The following is a 21,604-nucleotide window of genomic DNA, read 5'->3' as shown; positions in this document are numbered from 1 at the left end:
TGACTGCATTTTGTCAGGAGGAGTGAAAACGGGAGAAAAACTTGTCATGTAAATCTGGAAGGGCTATCTTCAGGGGACTTGTCTAGAGGTGACAGTACCTCTGTGTAGCTGTCATTAAGTCACACTTTTGAATCTGTTTCACTCTGAAATTCAGGGGAACAGTATGTATTTGTTTTATTTCTAGTCTATTGAGTGTAGTAAATTGAATGGGTGAAATTTCATTACGTCCCGCAACTATTGGTGAAATATGTAAGACATTTCAGTGTTGTGAGCCATCTTGAGCATAGTTTAGTATGGAAAGGCAGCATGCAGATAAATGATGGTGATGATGAGTGTACTGTTTAAATTGGGTCAGAGTCCTTAAAATGGAAAAGTAGCTTTCTCATGCATGAAGAACACATTGCTAAGGACTTGTGAAACAGAGGCAGAGGTGCAGCTCTCAAAACACCTAGAGACACTCAGCCTTCTGTGTAGTTTGTACAGCACTTACATTAGGGCTGCAGAATATAACTCACGGAACCCTTGTGCACTCTTATTTCCCATGATCATAGGCTGAGTTGCTATGGCAACCAGGTATCCCTCAGTGACCCATCTTTGTGCCAAAAGAGTTTATGTTTCAAGTGTCCATTCAGCTGGAATCCTGTTTTATTCAGGAATGCCACAGGGCCTACTAATTTCTATCTTTTCCTGTGAAGTATCCTTCAGAAGCATGAATTTGGAAGCTGACCAGAGATGCAAATAAAGCCAATTAAGGTTGTAGTCCTAGTCACACTTAGGAACAAATGTCATAGAAGTCGATGCACACACACACACACACAGAGAGAGAGAGAGAGAGAGAGAGAGCGCTGTGGCAGTGATTAAAAACACACACAAAATTTTGCATGTTTGATATTCTGTTTATCTTCATGCTTGTGAAGGATCCCAAACTGCATTTACAAAATGTCAAATGATCTCTGTCCTTTGCTGGTGTGGGGGAGGGGGAGAACCCAGGATTGTGTAAGTAAAGCAAATGAGAATTAACACAGTGCTGATATAGAGACTCACTCTAGGGGCAATGTCCAGCATGTACCTGAGTCAACAGTAGATACAAAATCTGGTAACATGGAACAATGGAAATTATCAAACTATTTCCTTTCAAAGCATGAAATATAGACGAGTGCATATTATTTGATTCTGTTTTAGTTTGTTATGTGATGCTTCTTTGATGCTACTGCTGTATTCTGGAGGGGCTTTAGTGCAACAAAAGTGGGACAAAAGCAAACGTTTTGTGCTATAAACAAGTTATGGGATTTCAGCAGGATATGCACTGATTGGAAATGAAGCGGTGTGACCTCTCCCAAACTTTTGCAGGCACAAACAGTATTGAAAGTGGAATCACGTATCACCATCCTTTAGCATCATGAACACAAATAATTGTGAACGTGCAATAAAAAGGGCAGCTGGAAGAGTCCTCAGAGTCAGTTGTATATAGAAGTTGTTTGCTTGATGCAAAATAATTTTGCGCTTAATCTTTGACACTTTAATAGTTTGCACCTTTTCTAATTTGCGGCAAGAAATTGCAAAGCCTTCAAAATGATGCACTATTTATGGGGGCTATTTCTAAGGAAACCTTTCCAAAATAAATGACGTGGAGTTCTCAGTGCAAGTAATTTAGCTGCAGCGAGCTGCTGGAAGACATTTTGATTGAAAGCTCAATCAACAACTAGCTCATCACAAAATTTAAATCCTGCACATGCCAAAAAGAAAAACAAACAAAACCCTTCAAAACATCAGGGGTGTGTCATCTCAGTGCATGCATTAAGTATTCTGTGTGTGAAAATTAAACAGATGCTTTTGAATGGTGAAGGCAAAGCTGATAAACAGCACAGTTATTGTCACCTTTGAAAACATCTCATCCAAGCTTTATCTTTCTCTAATAATTCATTTATCTTGTTTGGTAGGAAAGCTAAAATGTGAAAGGCTAAGACATATTTGCTAACCACCATGATTTCAGTGCTCTAACAATTTAAATATAGAATACCAGACAAGAAGAAACCAGAAAGTCAGCCTACTGTAGCCTTCATAACAACTAGAGTTGTGTTCCTAATTTGTAAGATGTTTTCAATTGTTTGTGCCAGATTTATTTCAAGGCATGCAGCTCGCAAGGTAGAGTAATCAGGACCTTGCATGTACATGCTTAAATCATTCCAGTTCTAAAAATATATCTGTTGGTGTGTGTGTGTGTGTGTGTGTGTGTGTGTGTGTAAATAAAGACAGCTGAAGACCAATAGCACTGGGGATACTACACCATCTGGGGGAAAGTCTTAAGAGGTTATGATTCTGCAACATGATTCGTGCTTGCTGGCTGAATCCTGCAGATGACAGAAGGAAGGCAACAAAGTTGAAAAGCTGCCATGTGTTATAAATGTTGGTGGCATACAGATGGCTGTGTCAAGAGGCACACAGGCTTGGCTGCATTAGTAATGCCTCTGATTCCTAAAGAGTACTTTGAGATATTCCACTTGGTACTAACCATTAGCCCCAACCTATGCATAACCAAGAAGGGATGCGGGTGGCGCTGTGGGTTAAACCACAGAGCCTTGGACTTGCCGATCAGAAGGTCGGCGGTTCGAATCCCCGCGATGGGGTGAGCTCCCATTTCTCGGTCCCTGCTCCTGCCAACCTAGCAGTTCGAAAGCATGTCAAAGTGCAAGTAGATAAACAGGTACCGCTCAGGCGGGAAGGTAAATGACGTTTCCATGCACTGCTCTGGTTCGCCAGAAGTGGCTTAGTCATGCTGGCCACATGACCCAGAAGCTGTCTGCGGACAAACACTGGCTCCCTCAGCTAATAAAGCGAGATGAGCGCCGCAACCCCAGAGTTGGTCACGACTGGACCTAATGGTCAGGGGTCCCTTTACCTTTTATGCATAACCAAGGGTTATAGTAGGATGGGCAAATCAGTGAGTTTCTGACCTGTCTCTCTTTCCATCCTGCATCTGTTTTGAATGTTTTTGCCACAATTCCGATTCATTTGCCCATTAATCTGTGTTGTTGGCATCTGTCTGTCTTGAGACAATGGAGTGTGCCTCTGGAGGTGAAGCCAAACCATGGCACTGGCAGCACCAAATGACCTTCCATGATGTGCAAGCCAGGGCAGTGTGTATGAAGGTCCTGGGTTGTCCAGATGAAGAGATTCCCCTTTGCCCTCACTGCATCAACTTGGCAGCAGGAATTGCTGGAAGGAGGCATACAAGGTACATCCAATCACCTTAGGGACTCCACTCTGGATTTGTGTAGGGTTTACTCCTTAGCCTCATCTTCTCCTGAAAATATCCCGCAAGACAGCCGAGTTTTATGGCCAGAGTTTTCCTTCTCCTACATGGGCTACCTTCTCAGGTTGGCGAGCCCTATCTGTCCCTTTAATTGCATATTGCATTGTGTTTTTAAGCTGCATCACATTTGGAAAATAACAAAATCCAGTGGGCAGGTAAACTCCATCCCACACATTGGTCTGAGACATGTGGATCATGTCATTTTGGTTTACAATTCACAGATATCAAATTACTCGGTTCAGGCACGTTCATTAAGCATGTTAAGCAAAGGAGAGTGAGTATGAACTACATTGTCCAGCTTCTAGTAATGTTCTCAAGTTTAAAGTTTAAAAACTGAGCCCAGAATAGCTGCAGAAATATTTCACTTAATGTAGACCAGTAAAGGGGGGGACCTATGATACTCCAGATGTTGTTGAGAGTACCACTTCCAGAATCCAAGAGCATTGGCTAGGCTGGCTGTGTTCAACATCTGCAAGGCCACAGATTCTCTATCCTTGATGTGGATCATCTTGATTTTTGATGTTTGCTGAGGAGGCTTTGTTCTAGCTACTTTCAAGAAAGGGCAGAGCTTCTCAGTGGAATCACTGCTGCTGCAGCTCCATCTTCCTAAAGAGGTCTTGCAGGTTTCCTTTGCACAGTTTCAGAAATGCATTTTAACTGAACATTCCTCATGGCTGCTATGGATATTCTCTGTTTCTTTCTCTCCACTGTTTTCTTCAGAGTTGTCTTGTTCAATCTTTCCATTTGTATTGTTTCAATATGCATGTTTCAATTACACTTCCTTTTTAGTATTTTTTTTAATAGAATGGCAACTTGTAGGTTGCATGAATTAACAGAACGGTTTGTCAATATGTTTTTAAAAGCATTAAGGACCACCTGTGAATGGCAGGCAGAAATGAGATTATCTTCAACAGCAGAGACAAGGTGACACAATCATGACTCAGGCATTCCACAGAAAGAGAAGATCCCATCCCAGTAAGCAATAATTTATTTTCCAGCAAACTAGTGGTTTCAATCACAGGTAGGCAGAAATATTACATTTAATAGTAGCAATACTGTAGGAGTAAAGCAGCAGATGCAGAAATTAACAGCACAGGTGAAAAGCTATTTTAGAAGGACACAATTGATTTAATTTCAGTTTCCTAACTTGGATCTTTCCAAACCTTCTCACATCACAGCTGGTGTACAGACAGGAATAGCCAAACTATATGAAGACAGTTTCAGTTATTGAGGAAGGTGGTTTATTGGGGTTTTGTCGTTGTTGTTCTTGTTTCCATTACGTATTTTATGTTTTTATCTTGTAATTTTATGTTGTGACCTGCCCTGAGATTTACAGGCAAAGGGCAATATACATATTTAATAAAGAATAAAAGAAGGGCACATTTCAGAAGGATGCTTTGCATCTGTACCCTCCATTGATGCCTCTAAGTAAATGTACCTTCCTGGAGCAAGAACTTGGCAATCTTATTAATAGAAGTAGTACACTTACTTCTTCCCACAATGGGCACCTCTTTGCTTAGTTTCAGAGTGGCAATTAAGTTTTTAAAAAAACCTCAGGTATTTTTATTGAAGTTAACTAATGGGTAGAATGGTTGTTTCCTCCCTCTGTCTCTACTGTCTCCTTACAAGGTATCTTGTTCCTTAATTGAATATTGCGTGTGCGTTTCTTTCTCTCTCTCTCCCTCTCTCTCTCTGTGTGTGTGTGTGTAATACACACATACATCTATAATACCCACACACACTTTGTGATGGGTTCAGGACTTGGCTTTGCAACCTGTTTATAATTCTAGGCTTCAGCCCTGGCAATGTAATAAAAACAGCAACTAATAAATCCCTCAGTCAGTTACGAAGGTCCTAGGTCCTTACTTTTTTACTCCTGAATAAGTACAGTAAGCTCCCAGTCATTTTGGAAGAGGAGAAAAGATTTCAAGGGCAAACAGCTTGAGCCTGGCTATCTCTCTTGATTTAAGTGATTAATAAACACCATGTGAATTGCATATGGCAGCAGTATTAATGAATGGGGAAACGACTGAATAGAGAAGATGCAGGACTGCCGATGATCTTGACCTAAGCTTTGTCTGTATCTTGAATGCTGAATTGCCTGCTGAACAGCTAGGTTTTAAATCATTTGGGGGAAATGTCATAATTCTATCAGCAGTCAGAACGAGCAGCTGTAAAACCTGGTTTTTAAGTGACAGCCCTTTGTAAATATAGCAAGTGACAGCCCTGCAACAACCACCTTTATAAATATAGCAAGTTACTCACATATTTTGTTAAACTTAGGCAGTTCAGTTTGTAAATTTGGGGCAGAATTATGTAGAAATATAGCAAACTGATTTATTTCAACCCAAACCACTGGCCTCTCCAGCAGTTTTGTCTACTGACTGGCAGTGACTCTCTTGAGTTTTGGACAGGAGCCTGTCCCAGCCCTTGCTGGTGTTGCCAGAGAGTGAACCTGAAAATTACTGTATGCAATACGTGTGTTCTACCAGTGAGCCTCATATGAGGGCATAGGTCAGTTTAGGACATAACTGTGGCTACAGAGAATTCCAAAACAAGGCAACCATTGTCATTGTGCAGCTCTTGCCCACAAAGTGCTTGTGATACAGAGACTCTGAACCGGAAGCGTCACATCTACAGATCAGCTGTGTGGTGCTGCAAACACAGCCTGTTCCCAGTCAGGCACCTTTTCCCATGGTGAAAGGGGATTGGGAAGCCGGAAGGAAAATAAGAATGCCAGCTCCAGTGCTTGCGTATTTCCCTCCATTCTGGTGGCATAGCAGAATAGGGAGGCTGTGGATCCAAGGGTTCTCCCAATGTGCCCTCAGAATGCCCCTTTTTTGTTATTACTACACATTGGAGTATTGACAACAGATTGGAACTGGCAGAGATTGCCCCCCAAATGCTGCATCCAGAGCATTGTGGGTGGCACAAAACATTTGAGACGGCATGTTTTCAAAAGGAAGGAAAGAACCACTGTTCTGTTCACAGTGACCTCCTGACAAATATGGCAGTGGAATTTGCCATACCCACTTGAAAAATAAAGCAACTGAACAAAAATGCCCTAGCTAAGATCATGCAAGATAGAATCCATTTATTGTTTTTAAAAATGGCACTGAAGGAGATGTAGGCTTGCAGTAGTCATGGGAAACTGGTGGCCCTCCAGATGTGACTGAACTACAACTCCCATCATCCCTGGCCACTGACCATGCTTCCTGGGGCCTGATGGGAGTTCAGCAACATCTGGAGGGTCCTGGAGGGTCAAAGCCTTCCCATACCTTAATCTGGGAAACAACAGTACAAAAGAGCTGAAGGGGAACGGCAAGTATTTTTACACAAGCAACATCAACTTTTGCTGTGAAAATGGAACTTTATGAAAATGCAGTGCAGCACTAGATCACCTGTGTCTTCGCAATGAGGGGTGTGGGTGGGTGTCCTTTGATAACCCGAAGGCTATGCTTCACATATTTTGGAGGAACATATATGAAAAGAACAAGGAAGAAGAAAGGCAGAGAGTGGGATTTCAGGGCTTGTTTGTTCTGCTACAGAATTCACAGGCTATCTGGCTGCTGTGATATCAAGCATCCTGTTCATGCTGTGAAAAGAAAAACACACAAAGCAGAAGCCACACGTTGCTTTCAGGCTCAGCAAACCAAGGGGATGAAATGGCATCGCTGTGAATGGCTTTGGGGCTCATCAAAAGGAAGTCTCAGAACATCTCTGTCCAAGGTCAGAAAGGAACAAGATGCTTTCCCACAGAATAATCACTGCTCTGTTTTTGAAGCAGAGTGGCTGCTCTGCTTTAGGTGGCTGCTCGGCTCAACTTCTCAAACATGGAAATGCAACAGCAGGATTAACATAAAGATTCTTGGTATTCATAGCAGAGTTAACAGCTTGGAAGCTGGGGCTACCTGGAGTTACCCAGTCCCACCGCCACTCTTTCTGTCTCATTCACACACCGCTAGCATAATTTAAAAGAGTAAAACAAAAAAATAGTTGGTCTCCATGGTAAAGGAAGATTTATGAAGATATTATGAAGAGCTTCTTCATAGTTAGATTCTAACCTAGTTAGATTCTAAGCTAGTTCTCATGGCTGCCTCAAGCAGGTGAGAGGGAAGAGGGCGAAGTCAATGAAGGTGTAGGGGTGGAACTTTGGGCTTTGGCAGGAAACCACAAGGTGTATTTCTCGCTATTAGTCTCAACCCTGCCCTCTGCTGACTGGAGGCATGCAAAGTTGCTTAAACCCAACAGATTTCCCATCTCCCTTTCCAGAGGGACGCTCATGCAGAATTTTTTGTGCAACACTTTCCAGGCACAGGTCCGTCCGCACTTTAAAGCTCCATGTCTGAGTCCGTTCTCCAGGAAAACTTGAATTTTACTGCCGAATCAGAGGAAATGGCTATCCGCACACAACCCAATAGTTCTTGGCTCTGATTCAGAGGTATAACATGGGTTTGCCCAGGGAAAACTCCAGGACAAAAATAAAATAATAATAATAAATGTTCAGATATGGAGCTTTAAAGAGCAGAGCTGTGCCTAGAAATATGGCACAAAAGGAAGTCTGGATGAGCCCCAAGTCTCTTGCACCAGGGAACAAGCCCAGTGCTGCTTGTTTTTCCATATTAATTTCCTGTAAGATTTATTTTTCACTTTAGGTGAAATATGGATTAGTTTTGTTTCAAAATCCTTCCTGAAAAGCAATGAAACTCCAGCCCCCTACTACTCCCATCATCCCTATCCATTGGCCATGTTGGCTGGGGCTGATGGGAGTTGGACTCCCATCGCTATCCCTGGTGTACATAATGCACTGAACTGTGGGGATAGTATTTTGTAAGTGTCACATATAGCTAGGCCCTGGAAGACAGAGTCAATGACTAGGTGAAAGCCATCACACGAACTTGATTGCTGAACTCAGGTCCTCCTAATCCAACACTTTCACATTCTTTCAACCTCAGCAGACTGAAAGTGCACCGCAGAAAGTGCTGTTGTCTAGCATTCCCACGGTTCACCCTGAGAAGGTTTCATCTAATCAAGTGGCCATTGTTGATGCCCCCATCTTAGATGCTTAATTTCCCCTTCAGAGAGCAGGAGAGTATGAATCTGAAGCAATAAAGGCAGCAGGAGGATGGGAACAAGCCCCCAAGGTCCTTCAGTCATGACAAACCTGAGCCCAACTACTTTTAATATATGAAGACGGCGAATGGTACATATATTGGTGCCCTTACAAAAAACTATGCCCACAGTTCAGCGCATCATGTACAAGGAGGAAAGCTGGACACTATGGCAGAAAATGATAGTTGTCCATCTTTAATGAATGCCTTTGAGAAGATAGGATTTGTGTCATGTGGCTGCTGTCATACAATAAGCCACACCAACCACACCAACACCATACAAAAGCGTTCTTGGTGTCACACGTGAAAGCACTCCAAGGGTGTAAATAAAGCACTGCCGATTCTAGAAATGCCACAGCAGGTATATATTATGGTCATGGCTCAGATTCAAGGGCACTCCTCCAAAAGTGGTTAAAAGAACTCCATCCTTTGACATCAGCTGAAGGCAAAACAAGATCAGCTGCCACCTTGAATTGATCACATTTATTCAATATTCTTCAAAATAAGCAAGAATTTTGTAGCACATCAGCAATCAAATAGAGCCACAAAAACACGCACACGTATAAATAAGATACACTATGTGAAATGCACAATATTGAAACAAAAATAATACTGTACAGTAACAACATTTGAGAGACAAACAGTTCAAATTAGGGTTTGCTTACTCGCACTATAAAAAACTTGACTTTTTAAAGAAAAATATAGATCCAATATAAAGGCCTGATCCTGAACACTGTGAAATCAATGGAAATTATATCATCCGCTCACTTCAAAGGCAGCAGGATCAATCCTTTGTTTGCCCGTAATAGGCACTTCAATTGATCGTTTTTACAAAGCTTACCTTGAATACTATTACAAAAAATGACAAACATCAACTCAAGAGAATGTTTCAGCAAAAGTTTCAGGAACATAATGCAGAAATAGGTTAGTTATCCATGCACAAAACAGGGAGAAAGCTAATTCATTCAGTTTAAGAATAATATTTTTTACTAGATTCCTTTTCACAAACACAAACATTTTAGACTTCATTTTTTTCAGTAATGGATATATCAAGTTTTACATTTTTCCTAAGTCTACTGAGAATGCTGGCACTGTTATGTCATTGCTTAACATATTGCATTCTGTCTGTAATAACCACAGAGGTTCATCATCTGAGTTTGGTAAAAGCACACACTATTGTTAAGATTAGAGTTTTCTAAAGCTGAAAGTACATTAAAAGGAAAACCATGAACTTCACAAATTCAGTTTTAAAATATTTTTCCCCAACTAAAAGCTGCAGAAAACTTGTTCTTAAATAATCTACAGAAAATTCTGGAGCCGCTAAACATTTTAAATTTCTTACACTTTCTTCGTCTTAAAAATATTTGAATTAATTCGGTAGCCCATCCTTTTGAAAAATAATCCAAAAAAGAAGAAAAGACCTGAAGTAGATTACAAATCTTTTGTTTTAATCAGTGTGACCAAGGGTTTGTCGTCAGGACTGTAATCTTCATAAGCAATTGGAGTTGCATCATACATTGCAGGTCGAGATTTCTTTCCAAACCTAACCCCGCCACAAAAAAAAAAGGAGAAGAAGGATTTAGTGGAATTGCAGATTGGTTGAACATTTACATTTGTAGCAGTAACCCACTGTCCCAAGAGAATATCAAAGAAACTTCAAGCTTCATTTGAAATACGTAGTCAAGTGCCAAGTATTCATGAAATAAGGACCTAAATCTAGTGAACTGGTAGAATGCAAACTTATGCAATCAGCAGAACCACCAGATGGTGACGTTTTTCCTAGATGGTAACACTTCTGGTCACAGGTAGGACTGGGAATTATTGAATATCTCAATACCCTTCCTTTAGTCCCTATGCATACAAAAAAAAGTACATTAAAGATGAGGTTTCAGCTTCGCTGAAAATGGTAGGGCATTTTCCTATGGATAGGGGGGAAATCCTTCTTTGTGGGAGACCATTCTAATGCACAACTCTCCACCTGCAGTCTGATATGGTACAATCCAGGACAGGTTTTGTTACTAGGCTACTGTTGACTATATAAACTAAGGTTACCAGATGTCCCTGTTCCCTGGGGACAGTCCCCAGATTTACAAATCAGTCCCCATACAAAATCCTTTGAAGTTGAAAAGTGCCCCCAGATTATTTGAAAAAAATCTGATAACCTTCCTATAAACTGGCACACAGCTAAGCTCCTATGTTCCTACATTGCAGAAAGAAAGAAAGAAAGAAAGGAAGGAAGGAAGGAAGGAAGGAAGGAAGGAAGGAAGGAAGGAAGGAAGGAAGGAAAGAAACTGGCACAGCGACAGCAGTGCTGCATGCAACAAACACAGGACAGATTAGAAATCAATGCCTTATTACAGGGGTCAGCAATTTTTTTCATCAGGGGGCCGGTCCACTGTCCTTCAGACCTTGTGGGGGGCCGGACTATATTTTGAAAAAAAATAATGAACAAATTCCTATGCCCCACAAATAAGCCAGAGATGCATTTTAAATAAAAGAACACATTCTACTCATGTAAAAACACGCTGATTCCAGGACCGTGCGTGGGTCATATTTAGAAGGTGATTGGGCCGGATCCAGGCCCCGGGCCTTATTTGCCTACCCATGCCTTATTACATCTCTAGGTTACAACCAGGCCTGTATTTCCCCCTTTACTCCAAACCAACCTGGCATGCCTGATGGAAGCAATAGCACTGCTGAATTCACTGTCAATGCTCCTGCAGTTGTAGAATTCCTCATACGCTGGCCTGGATGAGCCTTGATATTCAATCCGACTGATGCGACAAATCCCCACAATTAGGATGATCAGCATCAGGACAAACGCAACGCATAGGGCTCCGATTATGATGTAGAGAGAGTGCCGTGGCATGTTTGTCAGGCTCTCTGCCATGTGCCCAGACTTCCACTGTAAATCTAAAAGCAAGAAATATAATGGGCATTGTTGATGAATTGTACATGACACATTCACTCCCACCATATATATTTGTACTTTTAATGGAGTCGCATGAAGATTGAAGTTAGAAGGTGTGAAACTATTGCAAAACAGATCCTTTCTACCATTAACCCCACACTTGATTCCCATTCCCAATGGTTATTCCTGACAGAGCAGACACAGAAAGGTGCAGAGATACAGAAGCAAAGTGCCTGCCTCTTTTAACTCGCTGGTAGCAGAAGCAGAACTGGAAGTTGAAAAAAGTTAGCTTCCCTTCCAGCTGGCCACAAAAGGTTTCATTTTCAAAAGTTCCTTCTGCCTCTGCCTCCAAGTGTTTTCTGTATTCTCTACTGATCAAGAAAGATGGCACTTTCTTCATTTTGCATTTCACATGCTCAAACGTTTGTATTTGCTGCCAGAGGTTTCTAGCTGATTTTCCTTCCACAGTTGGAAATTTCAGTCACCCCTCCAAGTTAAACCTTTTGTCTTCTATTCCAAAAGCTAATGAAGGTGTTTTGGGTGCTAAAACATGCTGCCAACGGTTCTAGGTTTCCAAACAGATGTTAATTATATAGCAATCACCCCCCCCCCCGTATAACTTTTTTCCTGACTCCCTTACGCATACATTATAGGATGTCACATAGAGGAGGGAGAAAGGATGTTTTCTGCTGCTCCAGAGAAGCGACACGGAGCAATGGATACAAACTACAAGAAAGAAGATTCCACCTAAACATTAGGAAGAACTTCCTGACAGTAAGAGCTGTTCGACAGTGGAATTTGCTGCCAAGGAGTGTGGTGGAGTCTCCTTCTTTGGAGGTCTTTAAGCAGAGGCTTGACAACCATATGTCAGGAGTGCTCTGATGGTGTTTCCTGCTTGGCAGGGGGTTGGACTCGATGACCCTTGTGGTCTCTTCCAACTCTATGATTCTATGATTCTATGATTCATTGAAAGTTAATATTCGCCTTTACAATGCTCTTCCATTGGCCTGCTATAGCTTTGTTTTATATCAAACCATGCGATAAATTATTCCCAATGTTTTAATGTAACAACGTATAGCTGGAATTCCCAGGCTTCACCTGGGATACTCATGGATTCTTTCCTTGCCAAAGAAAAGTATCTATTTTCTTTTGCAATTATGCCACCACCACTTTGGCACAAACTAACAAATTCTGAAATACAAATAAAACCCTGAAGAGCACGTTAATTTTTATAATACTTATTCTCCCAAGCAGTGAACTGGAAGCACTGTCCCATCTCTTGGTTTTGCATTTGTTTCTGTAAAGTAATATGATCAATCTTACACCAGTCTTGCAAGCCCAAATGTTTAACACTAGAATGGCATCTTATATTTTTAAACCAGTTCCCATCCTAAATTTTATCAACATTTGTTTAGTTTACGTGATTTGTTATTAGCTCATACTGTCCATTACATTAAGGTTACCAGATATTTTTTTCAATGAATCTGGGGGCACTTTTCAACTTCAATGGATTTTGTATGGGGATTGATTTGTAAATCCGGGGACTGTCCCCGGGAAACAGGGGTGTCTGGTAACCTTACATTACATTAATCCATAAAGAGGTTCCATGCTATCCTTTGGTACCAGTCAATGGTTTTCTCTGGTTTTGGGTCCCTCGGGATGGTGAACACATTTCCTTAATCCAGGGATGAGGAACGTGTGGCCCTCTAGATGTTGCTAGACTACAACTCCCAACATCTCTGGCTGGAGCTGATGGAAGCTGGAGTTCACCAACATCTGGAGGGCCACAAGTTCCCCACCCCTGGCACAGGTGTGGGTTTCTTCAAACAAGCATAAACTGAATTATATTTTGCTCAAATTTCACTTGTTCTTTCTGTGTGTCAGAACTAAGGTGACAGCTTGGTGCTAGGGATGCTATATTCCATCATTGTTTATAACCTGCACCTGCAGCCAAGCTCCTTTACAATTCTGGAATCAAAGTATCATTCTGAGATATTTGTTATCATACCACATAATCGACAGCAAGTAATAAAAGCATATGGTTCCAACAATCTAGGCCTTTCATAGAAAGCCATTAAATTACATATTATTATAATATGTGGGCACTGCATGGAATGCATTTTTAAAGGATTACTGCATGTCTCAGGATATTAAATCCATCTGCCAGACAGCCTATTGTCTACCACCTAAAGAGGCTGTCACTCACACATGGATTGTTCCCTCAATTAAGTCTATGCATGCCTATTTTAGTCATTACTATTTTCTGCTTTCAGCAGACCTTATGCCTTTATTTTATTTAGATATTTAGCATCCTGTTTTTCAACTAAAAATAAATAAATATCCTCTTGATTGCTTCCAGTACATATTAAAATAATGGCTTGTATTCTAAGATAGTTAAGGCTGTAATCCTATATGCTCTTACGTGGGAGTAAATCCCACTGAATTTAATAGGACCCACTTTGAACAGACATGCACAGGATTATGGTGTTGAGGAAATGGATAGAATGGAAGTTTCCCATTCCTTCATTCTTCTTTCAGTCACCTGTAAGCCCTGAAGAGATTCTGGAGGGCTATAGGGCTTTCCAGAATAATGTGGGATAGGTGTACGGGCAGCTTCAGGGAGGAGCAGATGGGGAGAATACTTTTGTTCTGTTAACTGCTTTAACTTACCTTAGGACCCAAGCCAATATAATTCAAAAATTGCAAAAACCTGCAAAGGCCATTTGACCAGAGACTGTATTGGAAAAGAAAATAATTAACATGTCCTGTGGTGAACAATGACCATCTTAAAAAGGTAAAGGTACCCCTGCCCGTACGGGCCAGTCTTGACAGACTCTAGGGTTGTGCGCCCATCTCACTCAAAGAGGCCAAGGGCCAGCGCTGTCCGAAGACACTTCCGGGTCACGTGGCCAGTGTGACATCGCTGCTCTGGCGAGCCAGAGCTGCACACGGAAACACCGTTTACCTTCCCGCTAGTAAGCGGTCCCTATTTATCTACTTGCACCCAGGGGTGCTTTCGAACTGCTAGGTTGGCAGGCGCTGGGGCCGAACAGCGAGAGCGCACCTTTCGATCGGCAAGCCCTAGGCACTGAGGCTTTAACCCACAGCGCCACCCGCGTCCCTAATGACCATCTTAGACTTGGTTAATTAAGAAAACCAAATGGTAATAAATACTTACGTATTTCGCAATTTGCCCCAACCCATCCACGTGGACAATGGCAAGTATACCCATTGGGTTGGTCTATGCACATTCCACCATGGTGACAGGGGTTACTCTCACAGTCATTTATATTAATGTCACACTCTTCACCTTAAAACAAGGAAGGAAATATAGTTATGTGTTGCAGATATGAAAGCAAAATGGAATGCCTTCATCCCTTTCGACTGCAGACACGCAATAATCAACATGTTAGTGTAACTTACTCTCAAAAGATTAATTTAAGCAGTCATATTATCTATGATACAAGAGATAATGGGCTCTTTGTAAGGAGAAAATTACATTTTTCTGCAAGGAGTTCTTAACTGCAACCACACTCCCTGCATGCTACTTATTATTAAAACAATGGAATGAGGTCTCTTCAGGGTTGCACAGGAATGAACAGTATTTAAAAAGCAATCAAAACACAGACTGATGCAGGGCAGCAATCAAACTTCAGCAAGAAGTGGCTGGAATATACAATGGAATTAGATCATTGCAACCACATGAATCAAAGAAATGTCTTGCTTTGCTACTAGAACTCTGAACATGGAGTTGAAGATGCTCATGTCTTCTTAAGATTAGAAACACCTGGGACTTCAAAAATGCTCTTACACGTCTATAGAATAAAATCCTAGAGAAATAATATCTAACAAGTAGGGCCACTTTAAAGCTGGTGATCCCTGGGAGAAGTATGAACAATAGTAAACCCTTTGTTTACTATTGTTATTATGGAAACACAATTTGATACTATAGACTTCTTAGTGATAAAAAATAGGGCTGTTAAAAAAGGAAAGTATCAGACTCATGGGGTGACTCAGGGAGAAGGGGTGAAGTGTGGGGCTTCTATCTACAGAAACAATTTAAGCACCGAAGGGCTGGACTAATTGGGAACTCACGATGGGGCATGGGATATTTGACCTTTAAAGGATGTCCAGTTTGTCACTTGTAAGGAAAAGAAAAGGTTTTGCAAAAAGCAATGCAGAAGAGAGGTATTCCACATTTCTCTTTGGGTTTTGCATGCAATGTCAACATTCATTTTTGGGTTTTGAATGTAATGCCCCAGCTGTCCTTGACAGCCTATCTTTATATACCACTCTTTGTGCAGCAGAGTACATTTCTGGCCCCCAAACCACTTCTGGAGAATAAATTGGCTTACAAGAATCCCAAAGCTGGCTATCCCTTCAAGGCATTCGTACAACTATCAGATAAAGCAATGAAATGTCTTCACTTTACTGGTACAGATTACATGATGCTAACTTGGTTTATGTAGCACCATTCAATTAGCATGTTGCCTTTTCAAATATTGTTTTCAAATGGCATATTGTTTCAGAAAGATATTGATTAAGTAATGGTTTAGCAGCTGTTTACCTTGCCAAGTTCTAATTAGCTACACATTTTACTTCTGAAAGTCGCAATATCAAATCACTTCTAACCAATATTAACAGCTCTTCTGTCAAAGCTAAATTCAACAAACCCAAATTAATTGGGCCATACTCTCTTGCTATACATTCGTGCTCACAAGATCTTAAACTGCTTGCCTACTAAATGGACCATTTCGAAAGCTCTCTTTTAACTCATGTTCACCTTCTCATTCCCTCTTGGATGAGTCTATCCCAAGTTTTCTCAGCAAATTCTCCCCCACTAATGGCAGGAATGCCGTCCTGTAAAAGTAACAGAGGGATTCTGAGAAACCTGTTTCTCTTGCTTTGTTACTGAGATTGTGAAAAACACGCAAGGCCATTAATCTAACGTAAAATTTATGGATTAAGACAGGATTGCAAGAGTAAATGGCTAAAAAGAGCGATTCCGCTGTGGAAAATATTCTATTTTATCATGCTTTAGATACTTAGATGGTGTGAACAAATGAGAACATTTGCAGTATACATTAAGACTCCCTATTCTGTACTAAGAGATCATGGAATGTGTTTTCTAGACATAGAGCACTTCTAATTCATTGTAGTGATAACGGAATCATAGTATGGCATTTATTCCAGATTGCTGTAGTGTTATACATTTTTCACCTTGAATGAAGGGGATACAGCCTGCAAGGGAGATATAATATATGAGAAACAAACTGTGTTAAGTGGTGCATTATATATGCGGTCTTAAAATTAGAATGAATACATGGCAATATCTTCCCCCATCCTCTTCCATTTGATTCCTGTATCTGTTTTAAATCCTGCAGGTCTTGTTCTCAGCTTGCTACAGTGCAGAGCTGGAACTTACTATCTTATCATACATTGGTCCCTTATCTTTGTGTTTTTAAAGAGAGCGCTTATTAAAAGGAAGCCTGAAGGAGAGAAAAAACAACAGCAACCTGTAAACTGTTTGAAATATGTAGTCTCTGTTAGGTTGTCATCGATCAGCATATACATTTCAGCAGTAGGTTTTCAGACACTACTTTCCGGGCTTGAGCTAAGGAAATAGTACAGCAGCTCTGTGAACTCAGGTCATGCTTTAGGGCACCTGATCTTAATACAGTGGTGCCTCGCAAGACGAAATTAATCCGTTCCGCGAGTCTCTTCGTCTAGCGGTTTTTTCGTCTTGCGAAGCAACCCTATTAGCGGATTAGTGCTATTAGCGCTATTAGCGCTATAGCAGCTATTAGCGGCTATTAAAGGCTTAAGGGATTAGCAGATTAGCTGCTAAAAGGCTATTAGCAGCTTAGCGCCTTAGAAAAAGGGGGTGGGGAGCGGGGAAAAAACTCAAGAATCGCAAGACATTTTCGTCTTGAGAAGCAAGCCGATAGAGAAATTCGTCCTGCGAAGCACCTCTGAAAACATAAAACCCTTTCGTCTAGCGGGTTTTCCGTCTTGCGAGGCATTCGTCTTGCGGGGCACCACTGTATGTCTTTCTAGCTGGAAAGAGATTCACACACTGTGGGACAGCAATAGCCAGCACCTCAAGCTTCACAGGCTCCTCATGATCAAGCTGTTGAGAGTCTGAAGAAGCATCTTTTCTAACCAACATGGCCAGGGAGATATAAGAAACCCTCTCCTGCTGTCCAAGTTTCAAGATGTTGATTGTCATTTCTGCCTCCATGAAATGATTACTGGTCCCAGCAGCTTCCAGGGCAGGGCTTTTCCCCCAGATGGAACTCAGTTACAGCACCTTTCAGGTGGGCGGGCGCCATTGCCATTATAAGAGAACGAGGGAGGTTTTCATGGTGAGTTCTGGCACCTCTTTTTCTAGAAAAATAGCACTGCTTCAGGGTATATTTCCATTACCTAAAGCACAGGTGAGCAACCAGCAGCCACGACAATCACCTCCTGAAGCTGCCACATTCTTCCATACTACCCAGACATCCTCCCTTCCTTCTTCATTTCCTCCACCCTCACCCCCAGTTTTTAAATGTATTTTGTGGTTTTATATTCTGGTTTTACTCTGTGAACTGCCCTGAGACCTGCAGGTATATAAATTCAATAAATAAAAATAACCATTCTACTCCCTTTCCCCCCTTCTATGTAATTTCAGAACAAACTGGAAGGGCAACTGTTTTATTTGCTAAAAATAAATTTACGCTTTCATTCTGGGTTAGTTTATTTCAATTTGTCTTTATTCAGGAGTTGTTAGCCCAGAACATTTGTCTTTGGCGCCACCAAACATTGGTTCTGGCTCTGCCTACCACCAGACAGCAGCCCCTGACAGCTCATCCCTGAATAATGCAGCCCTTGATGGGGGGGAAAAGGGGACAGGCACTTAAGCCTGCAAGCCTAGGAAGAAAGACATGTATAAAGAGAGCCAGGTTCATTTTATAGAATATCTTCTCTGCTTCTCCTGCTTTGTCAGAAAGGCAATGAATATCATTAGTGATAATTATTTTTTTAAAAAAAAGCGGAGTAAAATATCTGGTATCTAAACTGGGCATCAGCAAAGTAAGATGAAAAGCAGGTGCAAATGCATTCAGTTGACATTTGTCTTCTTCTGTATAGTCTGATTAATAATTATGCATATTATGTAATTTCAAAGTAACTTGCCTGTAAATCCAGGTGCACAGATACACGTAGCATTTAGCCCTTCACTGTCACAAGTACCACCATTCTGGCAGCTGATGTTAACACAAGGATCTTTGTATAATTCACAGTGCCTTCCTGGGAATATTAAGTGATAATAGATGATGTTAGAATTGTACATTGTTTAAGGGCTGGAGCAGGTGGAAGCAGAATATAAAGAATACTAGCAGCCTCATACTCAGCGTTGCTTGGGAATTCTAAGGAAACAAAATGGCAGCCAAGTCCTATAATTTTAACCTGATTAATAGAAGATGGGATATACAAAAAAAAGGAAATTTCATTGGTGCCAAATAATTAATTTGTATCCTGAATCACCACCCTGGGATCTTTGGATAAAGGCTGGCATCAAAATTGAATCAATAATAATAATCACCCATCCCCTACTGACAGTTTTGAGCCATTTTGAAGGTGTGGTGAGTAGTGCCCCTCATTTCTTCATGATTGATGATGCTCAATGCAAGGTAAACAAAGCATTGGCTATCCATGAACTAAATCTGGATGGGACCACTGAACCTTTTTGTACCACCAAGGCCTGTTCACAGCCAGGGAGACCCTTCTCAGAGCTTAATAAAGGGTTAGCTAAAAGACAAGACAAGTGGAGGTGGTCTGTACAGATACCTTGATCTAGCTAAAGCACTCAGCACCTAAACCTTGTGTTATAGGATACATGAACCTGGTACTGGCAGCCCACAGCAGAATGATATTTACTTTAATATTCCCCATGAGCACAACCAACAGTTCTTTAATAAATACATGGACAAGTACTGCAGGCATCTATTGGATACTCACTGTGACTTCATGGATAACACACCCTCCCTCCTTAAGGTGGTTGTTCTTTTTTCATGGGTAAAAGATATGTATATCCTCTTTTTATCATGCTGCCCCGGAATAACAATGTTAACCACTCCAACCATTTCTTTTTTCAATATATATTTTAATAGCATGCCCTGCTTCTTCTGCACCTTCAAATAACCAATTCACTCTTTCCATTTGGAGTAAAATTCTCTAGCTCTGACAAGAATTCTTGTCGAATATCACGACTTCACTGACATATATTAAATGAGGTTGGGTGGCTATAATTGGGAGAAAAAGCTTTTTCCCCCCTGAAGCAAGATAGTTCTCTGTGTCCTACTGCCATGATAGTGCAAGGGGGGAAACTGCAAATCCAAAGTAAGATTCAGCTGCACTTTTTAGAAATGTCAGAAAAGTAGCACGTCACACTACAGATGAGCTTCATAATGTTGGTTTCAAAAGGTTTGCCTCAAAGATAATGAAACTTAAATGATGCAGATCACGTTTATTAGGCAGATTTACAGTAACCCCACCTATGTTAAAGCAAAGCATCTCTTACCTTCATATTCTTTTGGCTTGGGTGGCGGTTAGGCATTGGAATATGTCTGTATATTGGAGGGCAGGGTGTGGCCATCGCCTACCCCTCCACTTTATGGGTATTCCAGTAAAGGAATCCGGCGGTTGTGGGTCCTGTCTGACGCCCTTGCTGGTGGCTAGGGCCATGGCACAACCCCCGGTGACATCAGGGGGAGCTTTCAGTTGTATTTGCATCAACAGGCTCCTCCCACTGGTGGTTAACCCTTGGTAGACTCACCCCTCCCTGAGGGGTGGAGTCACGCTCTGTTGTTTTATCCAGTGCCTAAGCCAATACCTCTCACATGCTGTAATCAATAAAGTTGTGGCCTTTTTTAGCCCATTAACCTAATATACTGTGTCCATGTGTCTTTTTTATCCCCAAGCAGGTGGCGGGTCCTTGAATCACAAACCTACCTATGTTGACGCAAAGCATCTCTTACCTTCATATTCAGCAAGACATACACAGTCGTAGCTATTGACAAGGTCTCTGCAGGTAGCTCCATTCTGACAAGGGGCTGAAAGGCACTCATTATATTCCTCCTCACAATAGAGTCCGTGGTAACCTGAAAACATGTAACAAAGAAAACACAACATACCCTGAATATGTGTCTCAGCATATGGCAAAATCTTCACAATTGTGGATGGGACAGAGATGACTAGTAGCTGAAAATAACAATGTGTGGATGCACCTTTAAAGCTATTTTGTCACGTAACGTACATGAAAGTGTTTGGAGCTCAGTTTATGCTGGAATCGAGACCTCCTTATACATTTCATACGTTGAACAATCAGAAACACTTTTGCCTGCTAAACAGGCAGCCAAATGACCTCATTAGAAATCTAAGCAAGCCAGGAGCACGATAGAAGTACTGAAGCGAATGGACTATTTTCAGAATTCATTTTTTGCACGGCTGTAGATCACATTTATTAGGTGGGTTTACTGGGCTAAAACGAGCAGAATCTTAGTGATGTGTAATGCCACTTTATATAATGAAACTAGATCTCGCTCCACACAACTCTGAAGTGTAACTCAAATAGCAAACTGCAGGATGTAGAGTAGCTGTCACTTGTCAGAAGTGGGTAAAGATATGGCAGTCTGAAGACAGAGAAGCATACTTGGTTGATTCAAGCTGGTAAAACAGGGACGGACACCATTTCACATTTAAATGAACAGTAAGTGCTACCAATCTGCTCAGCAAAATTTTGGCACAGCTTACATTGTGCCCTTTTATTATTAAACAAAGCAACAGTTTCATAGAATACAGCATAGATTAAGCATTATCATTTGTTCTACTGTGTTCTACAGAGCTGCAGTCCGATGCATATGTAAATAAATGAGGAATTATGTATTCTTTACTTCTACTGCTATGCTTCTAGCAAACTTTTATTATACATGGAAGCCACTGAGTAATCACTGCAGCTGCCCCTACCTTCATTTGACTGCTTCAGATTAGCATACAATATCCTTTTAAGCCTTATTCGTTCAAATCAGAAGGTGCAGCAACTATGACTGGTGAATTGTAGCCATTATTTTCCTTATTAGAACACTAGGCATCCACTACTACTCTTGTTAAACCAGGGAGACCTTTCACCTTCCATATATTTGCATCATCCAAAAACATCCTAAGCTTGTCCATCAGGTTCTAATTCACTAATTCAGGCAAACAGAAATCTTGGCTTGGATTCAAAGG

At 41.2% G+C, this 21,604-nt stretch overlaps 1 protein-coding gene across 1 annotated transcript in view; it reads right to left on the bottom strand.

The window, feature by feature from the left end:
• Window positions 1-5,528: 5,528 nt before the first annotated feature.
• DNER (delta/notch like EGF repeat containing) overlaps window positions 5,529-21,604 on the bottom strand; it is a 115,938-nt gene continuing 99,862 nt past the window's right edge. Inside the window, exons 9-13 of the mRNA XM_083442726.1 lie at window positions 20,356-20,478; window positions 18,512-18,625; window positions 14,514-14,645; window positions 11,091-11,337; window positions 5,529-9,967 (exon numbers count right to left, since the gene is read on the bottom strand). Coding sequence (XP_083298852.1) covers window positions 9,856-9,967; window positions 11,091-11,337; window positions 14,514-14,645; window positions 18,512-18,625; window positions 20,356-20,478 — 728 coding nt within the window. The 3' untranslated portion in view covers window positions 5,529-9,855. The remainder of the gene's footprint in view (window positions 9,968-11,090; window positions 11,338-14,513; window positions 14,646-18,511; window positions 18,626-20,355; window positions 20,479-21,604) is intronic.

Source organism: Podarcis tiliguerta, assembly GCF_965153285.1.
Source record: "Podarcis tiliguerta genome assembly, chromosome: 5".
Classification (NCBI taxonomy): Eukaryota; Metazoa; Chordata; class Lepidosauria; order Squamata; family Lacertidae; genus Podarcis; species Podarcis tiliguerta.
Note: the sequence above shows the minus strand (reverse complement) of the source record. Positions and strands in the feature narration are given on the sequence as shown.